A 12,023-nucleotide genomic window follows, 5' to 3' on the forward strand; every position below is an offset into this window, starting at 1 on the left:
CTAAGTGCAAGTTTGCATAAAATATCTTGGTACTATTGCAGAGCAATACTTAATGTTACCAAGTACAATAGGAGCATAATGTCACTGGATAGCCTTAAACAGTATGCCTAGAGCTAGGAGTACAAACTCAAGGTTAGGTGTGATAGGTCAACTGATGTACTGGTAATATAAATATCTACCATCTTGATGTGCGTAATACTATATAGCTGATGTGTTTTACACAGAAGGGTGTTTATAACATCTAATATATATTTATTTATTTATATACAGTAAAGATTCAGATTTGCATCCTTTGCAAAAAGACCATTTGAAGGTACAAGTCCTGGAATGTAAGTTCTAACACCTCGGCCTGACACAGGCTAACAGGGTTTATGCATCTTGATTTGTGTTGAGATAAACATTGGAAGCCCAGGGTAAAATAAACAAAACTAGACAATGTTGGCAAGTAAAACCAAACGGTCTATAAATAAGGTCCGGGAGTTTGACAGTGACAAATAGTGGCATGTCATACCAGGTTTTGTCTTGCCAAAATAAAGTTTGGAACAGATTGGTAGATTAAATACTAATAGATCTTTGGGAGCAAGATGCCACCCATATGTGAGTGCCTCTGTAAAAATGAAAGCGTCCCCGACGGAGAAACGCCCGTCCGACGCCGTCCCTGCCTGTCCTTAGCGGGAAACGGCGTCCTGACCGTCCCAACACAGTTGGCAGCGTCCACAAACTCCCGCCGGGCTGGTAACGGAAATTTCATGCTGTTTTAACGCCGAAAAATAAAAAGACGCAGACGAACGATTTGTAGAATAAATGTGTACAATACCTGCTGTTTTAATAAGTAATGATGATGCCGTAAAAAGGTACATGTCATGAAAAATCTTACACAAAATCCAGCAAGTTCGGCCGCTGCATGGAAAGTCCTGACGTCACGGCTGCCATCTACAAACGCAACCGTCAATGTTGTTTTCATACGAAATTTTCAAGACGCACAAAAACTACGTAGAATATAACTATACAATATACGAATTTTAATGAAGAAAGATGGTGATGTTAAAATGTCCACTTAGGCAATATTTAACTTGTATTTTTTATTTTACACCCTGGCCCTTTATGTTTGTGTGCGCTCACAATGGCTGGTTATTTTCGCCGGACCATTTTCGCCGCATGTTCGCCGCTGTTTACAGCCGCTGTTCAACATTTGTTACTTTATATTCTTGACTAAGAAAATAGTTTTCGTTTTATCATGATATTCTCTATTTACTTCACTTGTATTTACTGTTACAATGTGGGCGGCCGCTACTTGATTCGATGCCAATCTGCAATTGTTTTCAACATTTTTCTACCTCCATGTTTTCTATATATCGGCACCTTCTGTGACGGGACGCCGTCGGAAACGCCGTTCAAACCCCGTCGGAGCGGCAAGATCAAAATGTCCACAATGACTGAGCACCCCCCAGAGACCCGTCCGGCCGTCGGACACGCCGTTTGGACCCCACCTGTGCCGTCCCAAGCGTCGCCCGGCCCCGCCCTGGAGCCCGTCCGGGAGCCCGTCCGGCAGCCCGTCCAGCAGCCCGCCCGGTAGCCCGTCGGAAACGGCGCCCAAACGCCTTAAGAAACGCCCGGACGCCGTCGAAAACGGACAGTTCTGACGGCGTCCCAGGCGTTTGAGGCGTCCTGGCCCGTTTTTGGCCTTTGTGAAGGCGTCCGTTGCCCCCGTTTACCGCCAGGGACGGGCAGCCGTCCCAAACAAACGGCCACTACAAACGGGCGTTTAAACGGGCGTTTCTCCGTCGGGGACGCTTTCATTTTTACAGAGGTGTGCCTTAAACGTAATTTTTTTTAGTATTAAGTATAACAGATAATAGCAATTGTATAGATCAACAGTCTTTTCGTATAAACGTATGCAGAACCCTTTAGTTTACTAAGTTCTATTTTTGTGGACTTTGTGTATCTTTAACTGAAATCAATACCCACTACAACAGATGTTGACAAAACATGCACTAGGCACCTCTTCTGAAAATGTCATAGGCCCACCATGTAGAGGTGAGTTGGGGTTGGTACCTTGCAGTTGAGTTTAATGAACAGAATGAATTTTCTTGAACGCTGTTAAGATTCATAAGACTATTAAGAGTGAGTTGATGTTGCTGATAAATCAACAAATATGTACCAGAAGTGCTAGCGTCATGATATTTGTATAGCCTTGACTCAAAGACTGTGTGACTGTTCTGATACAAGTACTAGCCCAAAAAAGACAGACCAAGCAAAGAGTACCCAGTAACTCCTGCATTAGTTGATTCTTGCAGGTCAGTCTCTGTGTCAAACTGGACAAAAGCCATGTACTTCTAGACTAACACTGTTTAGCTCAGTTCAGATCTTTCAGACAGGTATTATCTGGTTGACATGGCAAGCTTAGAAGTGTTGCTTGAATGTGTGGTGCTTGAACTAGTTTACACCTGGGACCCAAACTAAAGAGCCTGTCATAGGTCTTAGCTGCGTTGGTGGTCAGTTTTGGGAAAATTAGAAATCTCAGTGGTCCCGGAACTAGGTGTTATGCTGGTACAGTGTGGTTATGCTGAGGGACGTCGACAGCTGTTTGTGTAATGTATCAAGAAAATGGATGTTTTCTCCTCTAATGCAGCACAGTTTGGAATCTATAGAGTTTTAAGGAGCAGTTAGTCTTGTATTATCTGTCAGTTACTTTCAATGATGTTGTTTTCTTTAAAAAGTAGCATTATTCACTTGATATACTCACACAAAACACACATCATCCTGCTAGATACATACTGTAGCATCTTTCAGAACTGCCCCCTAGTCTATTGCAATTAAACTGCACTTTTACCAGATTGCTTTTGATCAACAATCTGCTATATACTATATAGCTCTAGTCGTGTGGGAGGTAAATTGAGATCTGACAATATCTATTACATGTAACAACTTTATACCTTGGTTAGAAAAAACCCAATTTCTTAGCAATCTGGTTGGCATGGTAAAGCCTACAGTTGTTTAAAAATGTGTGGTGCTTGAGCTAGTTTATAGGGACCCAGACTAAAGAGCCTGTCACAGATCTTAGCTGGGTTGGTGGTCAGTTATGGGAAAATTAGAAATCTCAGTGGTCCTGGAACTAGGTGTTATGGTACAGTGTAGTTATGCTGAGGGGCAGGGATTGATGAAATGTAGATTTAAAGTGTCATTTATAGGAAAGATGTTCTTATCATTTAGTGCAATGAAGTTCAGAACCTTTAGAATTGGTTTTACAGCACATTGGATGGTTTTCAGGAACAGGCTGCTTCAGCCATAAGAGAAAATGAGGAATTAGTTCCATGATTGCTTTGCCAGAGGCCTGATGGAGTTCAATGTGTGGACTTAATGGTATCTATAATTGAGTCTAATCTGGATTTTTCTCAAAAAAGAAAGGCAATCTTCTATTTGTAATTACTATATGTTTGTAAGTGTAGTATTTCAAGTCAAGTATATGTACTAGATATTAGTGATATTGTTAGAATGCCAAGCAGAATATATTTTACAGAAACACATATCCTCCTTATGAATAGAAATATTATGATAAATAGAGACAATATAAGATACCAGATTACACATTGTTGCATACAATTTGAATACCTCCCAGTGTCTGACACAGTTACAGGAATTAAATCATGGTACCTGTAGCGCTGTCCATGGTGCTGATTTTGTATGCCGCATGTACTGCAAACTTAAATGCAAGATGAAATTGTTTTTTCTTCATATATTTGTCAGATATCAGATTATTTTAATGTTTGCAGCATACAAAATCAGCACCAAGGACAGCACTGGTGATAGTATTCCCTTACTGAGCCATTCAAATTGTTGCAATATTGTACAGTATTGTATGTTACAATTGTATGCATAGGCAGCAGGTCTCAATCTTCATTTAAAAATGTCTCTTCTTTTTTGCAGTCTGGTCTCAGCTGCACGAAAATGTTGCCAGAAAAAGCCATGCAATTACCTGTATAATTGAAAGCCCCAGGCAACGTATCTTGTCATTCATTTCAAAGGCAGAAAATGGTATTAAAGGCTTTTTTGTGGATTTGTCGGTTGGTGTCTAGTATTGCCAGTCACCTTTTCTATTCCTTAAAATTCTTAGTATTAAAACATTATTTCATTAGATGGAAACACTAGAAGAGAACTGGTTGATTTTATACATGTCACATCCAGATTGTTTTAAGCCCAACAGTTGTCTGGCTGAAATAGGTACTCCCTGTGCTGCGTAACACCTGGAAATACAACTGACGTAGTTTGAAAATTACCTAATGCCACTTAATACCTGGTTGCTAAGCTTGCATGTTTTCATTGGACAAAATTGTTAGTGACACAAATATTCTGGACATTATTATCTCTTTGTACACAATTTCTCAACAAAATTACAAGGTACATGTTAATTTGTAATTAGAAAGACAAGATAAAAAGGGTCGATAGATTTAAAAAATGATATTTCATTGCCCTAAATGTTAACTTGCTTTGGCCGTATATATGTATATATCAGTTTATTGAGGACGGGAGGTAGGTCATCCAATCATCCCACGAGGCTCTCCTTGTTATTAATGGGGAAAATACAGACTGCAAAACCCCAGCAATATGGTAAGGTCTTTAGCATTTCACTCTGCTTTGTACACGTTGTACCCAATGTAGTGATGCAGTGTATTGTGTTAAAGGCAGTGTATTTAATATTTTACTGGTGCATTCGCCTGCTATGTAACAGCCATGAATACAATATGTCAAAAGCATTTAGAACATGCATGCAACAGCGTGTTACTGAATGGTAACCGTGTTCATGCATAGGTGTCAAATGTTTGATGTGGTGAATAGTGAAATGTTGCCTGGATTACAGGGGCTAAATTACTCAAAGGGAGACCTTTTCTTTTGAAGACTAAAGAACATCATAAACCACCTGTTCTTTTGGCTACAGGCTAGTGTTTATTTCTGACCTGCTACGAGTACAAAATATTCATATGGTAGGTAGCTTAGTAACAGCTTACTTGACATACAAGACACATGTACAAGAAAAAGGCATGTACAGGTAATATTTTTATCAATGTATTTCTTACTGTGAGCACAGTAACAATCAAGGCAAAATGGCATAGTTCCATTTGGGTGATGCTTTTATGTACAGGTTTATTGTTTAGCATAATTCTACTCTGTGGTTTTCCTCTGTGTGCACTGATCGACGAGTGTTTCAACTTCAAATAGGATTTACGTTTTGAAGCACCAGGTGGAGTATATTTACTGTTATGTATATATATATTCAACTGAGACTTGGCTTACAGTATCAAAACCTATTGTATAGCTGTCAAAACCTGTATATACTACCTGCTACGGAAAGGTAAATGGCTTTACCAGCTCAATAGCTCATGCATACATGTACTTGCTTTTATTTAAGGTACTAAATCACACATTACTGAATCCAATTTAGCATTTACCCATCCAATTTAGCATTTACCCAAAGTGCCATTAGAGGTGAATGTTATTTGTATTCTATTTAATAGTGGTTTATGCAGGAAGTTATGCCTTTGAATGTTTAATGTGACAATATACAAGTGGTGATTTATGACGTCCACCTGTTAATATTTATCTTTTAGCACTACAGCTTTAGAAATGGTTCAGGAAGGCCTGCTTGTGGAATATTTGGAAATGGAAAGAGGGAAAAAAGGAGCAACAAGATGATAACATGTGTGACACATACACATCGCATTTATATTTATCAATGTTGATATGTCAAAATATATATTTTGAATCATCAGTATCCCTCCAGCCAACAGCAGGTAACTCAAGGTTGTGATTGAGTATGCTGGCTTTGTGTGCACTTTGATAATATCTACTTAGAATGTCACGAATTTTAACTTGTCTCTTTGATAGGGTTATGGCCAAGGATCGTTAAACCATGTTATAATCTTCAAAGGAGAAAAAATGCACAGGTAATCTATTTCTGGCATTTGAGGTTGATGTTTTTGACCAGGCAGCTGAATCTTAATCCAGCAGGATTTAAACCAACACCATGTAATACATTACCTGATGGTAGATACAGTCAAAACTGGCCAAGTAGACCATTCAGGGGACTGATAAAATCTGATCTATGTGGGCAGGTGGTCACTGTAGCCAGGATTCTTAATGCCTGTGCCAATGGGTAAAATTATCTAAAGGGACCAGCAAGAAAGCGTCACATTGGTTAATGTGTCAAGGTTGTCAGTTGGTTCCCTATACCACGATTGTTGTAAAAATGAATGGACCAGCTTGTGCTAACATTCAAGTATCAGTCTTAAATTACCAGAACATGAATATATTAAAATGATATTGGTATGATAGATTATCTTTTCATACGTTTTTGAAGAATACAACAGTTATTAGGGGTAGTTTTTAAGAACTAAAGAGTGCTGCTGGTAACAAAACATATCGTAGTGTGTAGTTATTTGTATGCAGGCCTGTGTTCCTATGTTAAATAATAACTGGTGGCAAATAGCAGTCACTTCAATACAAACTGAGAACATTGACAAGCAATTTGGACACAGTTAAAGAGGTCTGGCAAATATCAAAGGTCATAGACATACAGTTAGGAATACTGATGGTGATCTCCATTACTGGGGGTTGAATAACAAGCCGCAGAGAGAGTCGGCCAGCAGGGCATGTGTGATATGAATACGTTAACAGCACTGCCAATGAGAGGAGAGGTGCCTTTTCCTTACAATTGCAATCATTTCATGCCTCCTTAACTCCAATCGACTGTAAATTGTGAAATATTTGTGGCCTTATGTTGAACAAAGTTTTTCACAGAGAGCTTTCAACACAAACTTCATCTGCAAATTAACATGTTCTGTGTCTTGCATTGTGTCAGTATGGATATCTCAACTGCAAACTTGAAATGCTGTGGACACACCTACCATAAAATTAAGTCCCAGCAAAGTTAAAGCGATTTACAGTAACGTCTAGTCCTAATCAGAATCTTTGCTGCTATTTCCCAGGATGCCCTTCTGCAGCTAAGTGGTGTGATTGACCTTGATGGGCTGAGGAGAGCGGTGGAGGACGCCATCGGGACTATCATCCCAAATGTGGTAGGTCATCACTACATCATGTCAACGTATATTATCTTCATTTTTCCATCTACTTTTATGATATTTCATGTTTTAAAACTGTACTTAGTGTAGTCTATGATCATTTTTGTCCTTCACCCTTAACACATCTAGCATCAGGTCCAACCAGAACTTAGCTCTAATCATCCCAAATGTGGTAGGTCATCAGTACATCATGTGTTGATATATTGTACCTTAATTTTTCCTTTTACTTTTTCATGTTTTAAAACTGTGCTCGGTGTAGTGTAGTCTATGATCAGTCTTGTCCTTCACCCTTAACACATCTAGCATAAATCAGGGCCAACCAGAACTTACATGTAGCTCTATTGAGCAAATGGTCACATCATGATACATGCTGGATTCTTGCAACAGTCGACATTCAGTGCGTTATCTGATGCCCTCTTGCAACTGCAGTACACACTGCAGGGAGACAGGACTGATACAGTTTTGATATGATAGCAGTTACATTTATTGCTAGACAAGGTTAGATTGGCACTAGAATTTAGAAAGTCAATGTGATTTTATGTAACAGAGTCTACATGTCTTGTGCGTTACAACAGGATTAGCAATGCTATCATCAGCAATGCTACCTGCTGGTTACCTTTCAGGCATGTGCAAGAATGACAGAGTGTGTTGGGCTTGGTAATAATTTATTAGGTGTAAATTTTATTAGGTCCGGAGACTAATTTTGGAGTGGCTGGTCCCCTGTTGTCCATTAATTACCTGATTTGACCATGGCCAAATCAAGTCAATGACAAATCTAACCATTATGTCATGGATACCATAGGCAGTAATCGATGCTTAGATTTCTACCAGATGTGCATGTATCATATTCATGTAATATCTGCCATTGTAGCATGTCACGTGGTATTTCCATCTCCTCTTTTCAACTCCTTATTACCTGTAGTCAGTTTTAGAAGCAAAATCTTCATGATTGTGTGCAAATGAGTAACAAATAATGATTAAGCGAATTTGACTGCAGTAAGAATGATTGATGTTATAATTCTTGTTGTCTCTTTGCTAATGACCCAGGTAATTGGATATAACGTACACAGCTTTGTCATTGTCATCCCCATGTCTAGTGGGGGCTATTAATTTAGGGACTGACTATGATTATGTCTATGGGATATCAGCTCACCTACTGCATCTGTATAGCCTGTAGTATGATAAATAATTAAATACTTTTAGTTATTTTGGTATGTTTCATTCTATTCATTGATTCTCATATATACAAACCCATGATACCCATTTGAGATTTGTGATAAACAACATTCAACCTCATACATGTGTATCACAGAAAGATGAACATTGTGAATCTTAATCTGTGATATATAACCCTTTATTTCATAGTCCTAGTAATAACAGTAAGTCCCCTTTCCAGTCAAAATCCACTCCAAATGCATTGTAGCTGCATGTTTAAGGCACTTGTGAGACATCCAAATTCAAATTTGTATAATATAATTCTCATTCTCTTTTTCGTTAAGGAAAAACAGTTCCTTATGTGCTGAAATCATGTATATGTTAAGTAACAGGGAAGATGGTTGACAAGACAGTCCATGGGTTTGCCCTTGCTCTTGAAAGCAACACTGCTATGTCTGGAAGACTGTGATTGGGCGTTACTGAGGATGTGTCAAGGGATTTCATTTGATGAAGTTGAAGGATACTTTTGCCCATATTTGGCCAGCCGACCTGTCCTTACGGGATCATAGAAAGATCTGGCAGACACACCCCTAAGCCCAATCTCACCAGATTACCAGCAGTGGTGGCTTTGTGGAGCATCCCCCAATCCTGCTGTTACATACAGAAATCCGGTAAGTATCAGTTGGTAGATGTTTGGGAGGTCCCAGTCCAGTTCTGCAGGGATTATGGCACTTTGCTTTACAATATGAGGCTTCTGCAGTGCACAGCAACAGCTCTTCCTGCCAATGGTCGTCACTGTCAATGGTCAGGCCTGCATTCAGAGTCTTACTGTTAGTCCGAGGTAAAGAGGTTATACTGCATACTACTGTGTTTGTTAGACTTTCTAATGCTCTTGGGCTGAGTTTGTATACCTGGAGACTTTAGGGACTTTGTTGGTAAAAGGCAGTATCCTATCGGGTATACTGTCAGCTTGCACTTTTCACCTCCGTAAAACTCGCCAATCATTTTCCCTGTACCCTTGCTATTCACTGTCACACCAAGTATTCTCACATGTCGTATTGATGTATGCAAAGCATGGCAAAGCACAGGCTTCTGTGTGAACTGTTTCCAAATGCGTATAACTCCTGCTGAAAGGTTGAACATCAGGGGATGGCGCAGTTGTGACTTGCAGCTTTGTGTGCTGTCAAAACCTCGGGTTCTTCACAGGCACCTGCTGAACTTTACTAGGCAAAGTGATGGAGGATTTATATGGTGAATAATATAACGTCTCCCCTGATTCTAGCCTTATGCCTGCACCAAGTTTCTTATGTTATTGCATCATATATCATGTTGTGGGGTGTTGCTGTTGGAGCTGTATTATCTGAAGTTTTATGGTACTCATCTGTGCAGTATAACTCAACGTGGTGCATCCTAATAGTTAAACGAATTACATACAAGATCTTTCAGGGCTATACTGGGTGCATATGCAGGTTAGTGCACTGCCAGGTAAAATTGGGGCTGTGCAGGTATTTCTGATGTATGCCTGCACCTAACCTGTGCTGGTCCATATGCTGGATTTAAATGTACGTGTAGAAATGTAGCTGTATGTGGATTTTTATTTGCTATCACCTTACTTACCGTCTACCCCATAATGGTAATAATAGTTTTTGAAAAGTTTATAGTATGACCCATACTTGTTGAAATCTGAGTAGTGCATGGAAAATTTGTCTGGTGCAGGTAGTTTCCAATTGTTGTGCCATGAACATTTAACTAATGAAATAGGCTATAATCTAAGTGCCTTTTCCTCCTTGATATTTAACAAAAATTGTCATAACCTTTTACCAGAGTACTCCATCTCTTAAAGAGTTACAGATAACACATTATGATGCCTTGCACCAGTCCAAATAGACACATCCATCCAGTTGATTTGTTACCTATCAGCATGTGTAAGTGCTTGACCTTTGTCAGCCTTTCATCAAGTGTGCCCGAGTACAGAACGGATGCCTATTGATTTCTTGCCGACCTGTCAGCTCATTTGCTGGAAATGATGTAGGTTAAGTCCACCGAGGGTATTACTGTACACCTCCTAGTAATGGGCCTGTCCCTGGTGCTGAAGGAAGTGCTGTCATTAGAGTGGATGCTCTGATCCCACCGATTGATATCGCTCAAAATGTGGTTTTAAGCTACCCCTACTTGGAAAGATAACTAGAAAATATGTGGCCATAAAAGAGTAGAACAAATTTAGGGACTTAGTTTGTGGCAGTTGAAGTATTTCTGTGGATAGCAATGAAGGTTATAGCCCTCCGTGTTCTGTTCCCTATTTTTCATCTTACTTAATCTGAATTCTAACCAAAGCCCAGAGAGTTACTGAGTGAGTGAAGATACGTGTCGTGGTATTTTGTTTGGTCAGAATCTTTACACAATGAATAAGTGCAGCAATGCAAATGATTGACAAGTAGATGGAGGGGGGGGGCAGAAAGTTCTCACTCCCTCAAAGTTTTCAAGTTGTGTATAAAAAATTGCCTATTTTCTTTTGGGAAAAGGGAAGTTTGAATACCTATGTTGTAATCTTTGTCATTTGTCTTTGTTGTTTGCACAGCACTCCAAAGCCGTCTACCTGCTAGACTTGGATTCCAGACAGTTGCGTTGCCATGGTAACACACTACCGGTGCTTCCTGCTGAGGGCATCATTCAGTAAGTATTCACTAAAATCAAACTGAAATAAGCAGGGATATTTTAGTGTTGGAGAAATAAATTGAAGGAAAGGATGACACAAAAGTTGCAAGAATCAAATGAAGCAAAGGATGGATATCAAGGCAGCTCATTATTTGGAGCTGGTATACAAGGTGCAGCGCCTGTTTTATTTAGCTGCCTAAAAATAGTTGTTAAGTCCAAGAAAACATCAAGTGACCGTCAGGTGAGAATTAAACTTTGGTCATCTTTTGTATTAGAGTTGTTTGTTTGTACAAGTATTTGGCTGTAAAGTGCTAGGGCAACTATTGGTAATCTATAAGTATAACAGATTCAGAAGTATAAACAAGCTTTACCTTGTCCTACAACAAATTGAGATATACACTTCAGTTAGCAGTGAATCCAAATTTGGACAAAGTCTTCTTATGTTGTGAAAGAAGCAGCTCCCTGAGCAGTATTGGCATTTGTACAAAATTGGACACACCCAGATTGATACTGGTGTAACATATAGTTGTGACAGTTCTTGCTGATAGGTGTGAATTTGATGTACAATAGCCATTATGCCACAGCCCTGATGCTGTCTGTCATCAAATGTAGTTCTATTGTCATTGGGTGCTGCCAGACAGAAGGTACAAAGTACAAATATACCAGGTAAACTGGAATTTGCTTGTGTTTTTATTTGAATTAGTAATCACAGCGTATCTTACCATATGCATTTGTTTTTTTTTATTATGTTACCATATACTAATGTGCAATCATGTACAAGTGACATCTTTTTAGTTATGCTGAGTACTTCATTTGCATACCATTTACTTCTTGTACATATAACTCTTAAGAGGTAAGATACAGGGATTTTTTTTTACACTACCAGCAGTGATTCTCACCTGCTGCGTAGAGAGAATTACTACATGTTATGTAAGAGGAAAATCCATATATCCTACATGTATGTCTTACCAACCTGTTGAAATTACTTCAGTCTTAAGGGGTAAGCAGTTGAAATTAAAGGATTACAAATGTATTAGGTATGCTGTCAGAAATTTTCAGTGAATGGAAGGGATGTGCACTTTCCAACCACCACTTTGAACGATCACACTAGTAGAACAGTCCTATCAGCCAGTTGGG

At 39.2% G+C, this 12,023-nt stretch overlaps 1 protein-coding gene across 5 annotated transcripts in view; it reads left to right on the forward strand.

Moving 5' to 3' along the window:
* The window catches only part of LOC109467990 (cGMP-dependent 3',5'-cyclic phosphodiesterase-like), a 69,887-nt gene that overhangs the window by 4,528 nt on the left and 53,336 nt on the right, over positions 1–12,023 (forward strand). For all 5 annotated transcript variants that reach the window (XM_019766178.1, XM_019766179.1, XM_019766182.1 and 2 more), the window contains exons 2-3: positions 6,984–7,073; positions 10,810–10,904. In XM_019766178.1, the coding sequence (XP_019621737.1) occupies positions 6,984–7,073; positions 10,810–10,904 (185 nt within the window). The remainder of the gene's footprint in view (positions 1–6,983; positions 7,074–10,809; positions 10,905–12,023) is intronic.

The sequence above is a fragment of the Branchiostoma belcheri genome, unplaced genomic scaffold (assembly GCF_001625305.1).
Source record: "Branchiostoma belcheri isolate BF01 breed outbred unplaced genomic scaffold, Haploidv18h27 scaffold19, whole genome shotgun sequence".
NCBI lineage: Eukaryota > Metazoa > Chordata > Leptocardii > Amphioxiformes > Branchiostomatidae > Branchiostoma > Branchiostoma belcheri.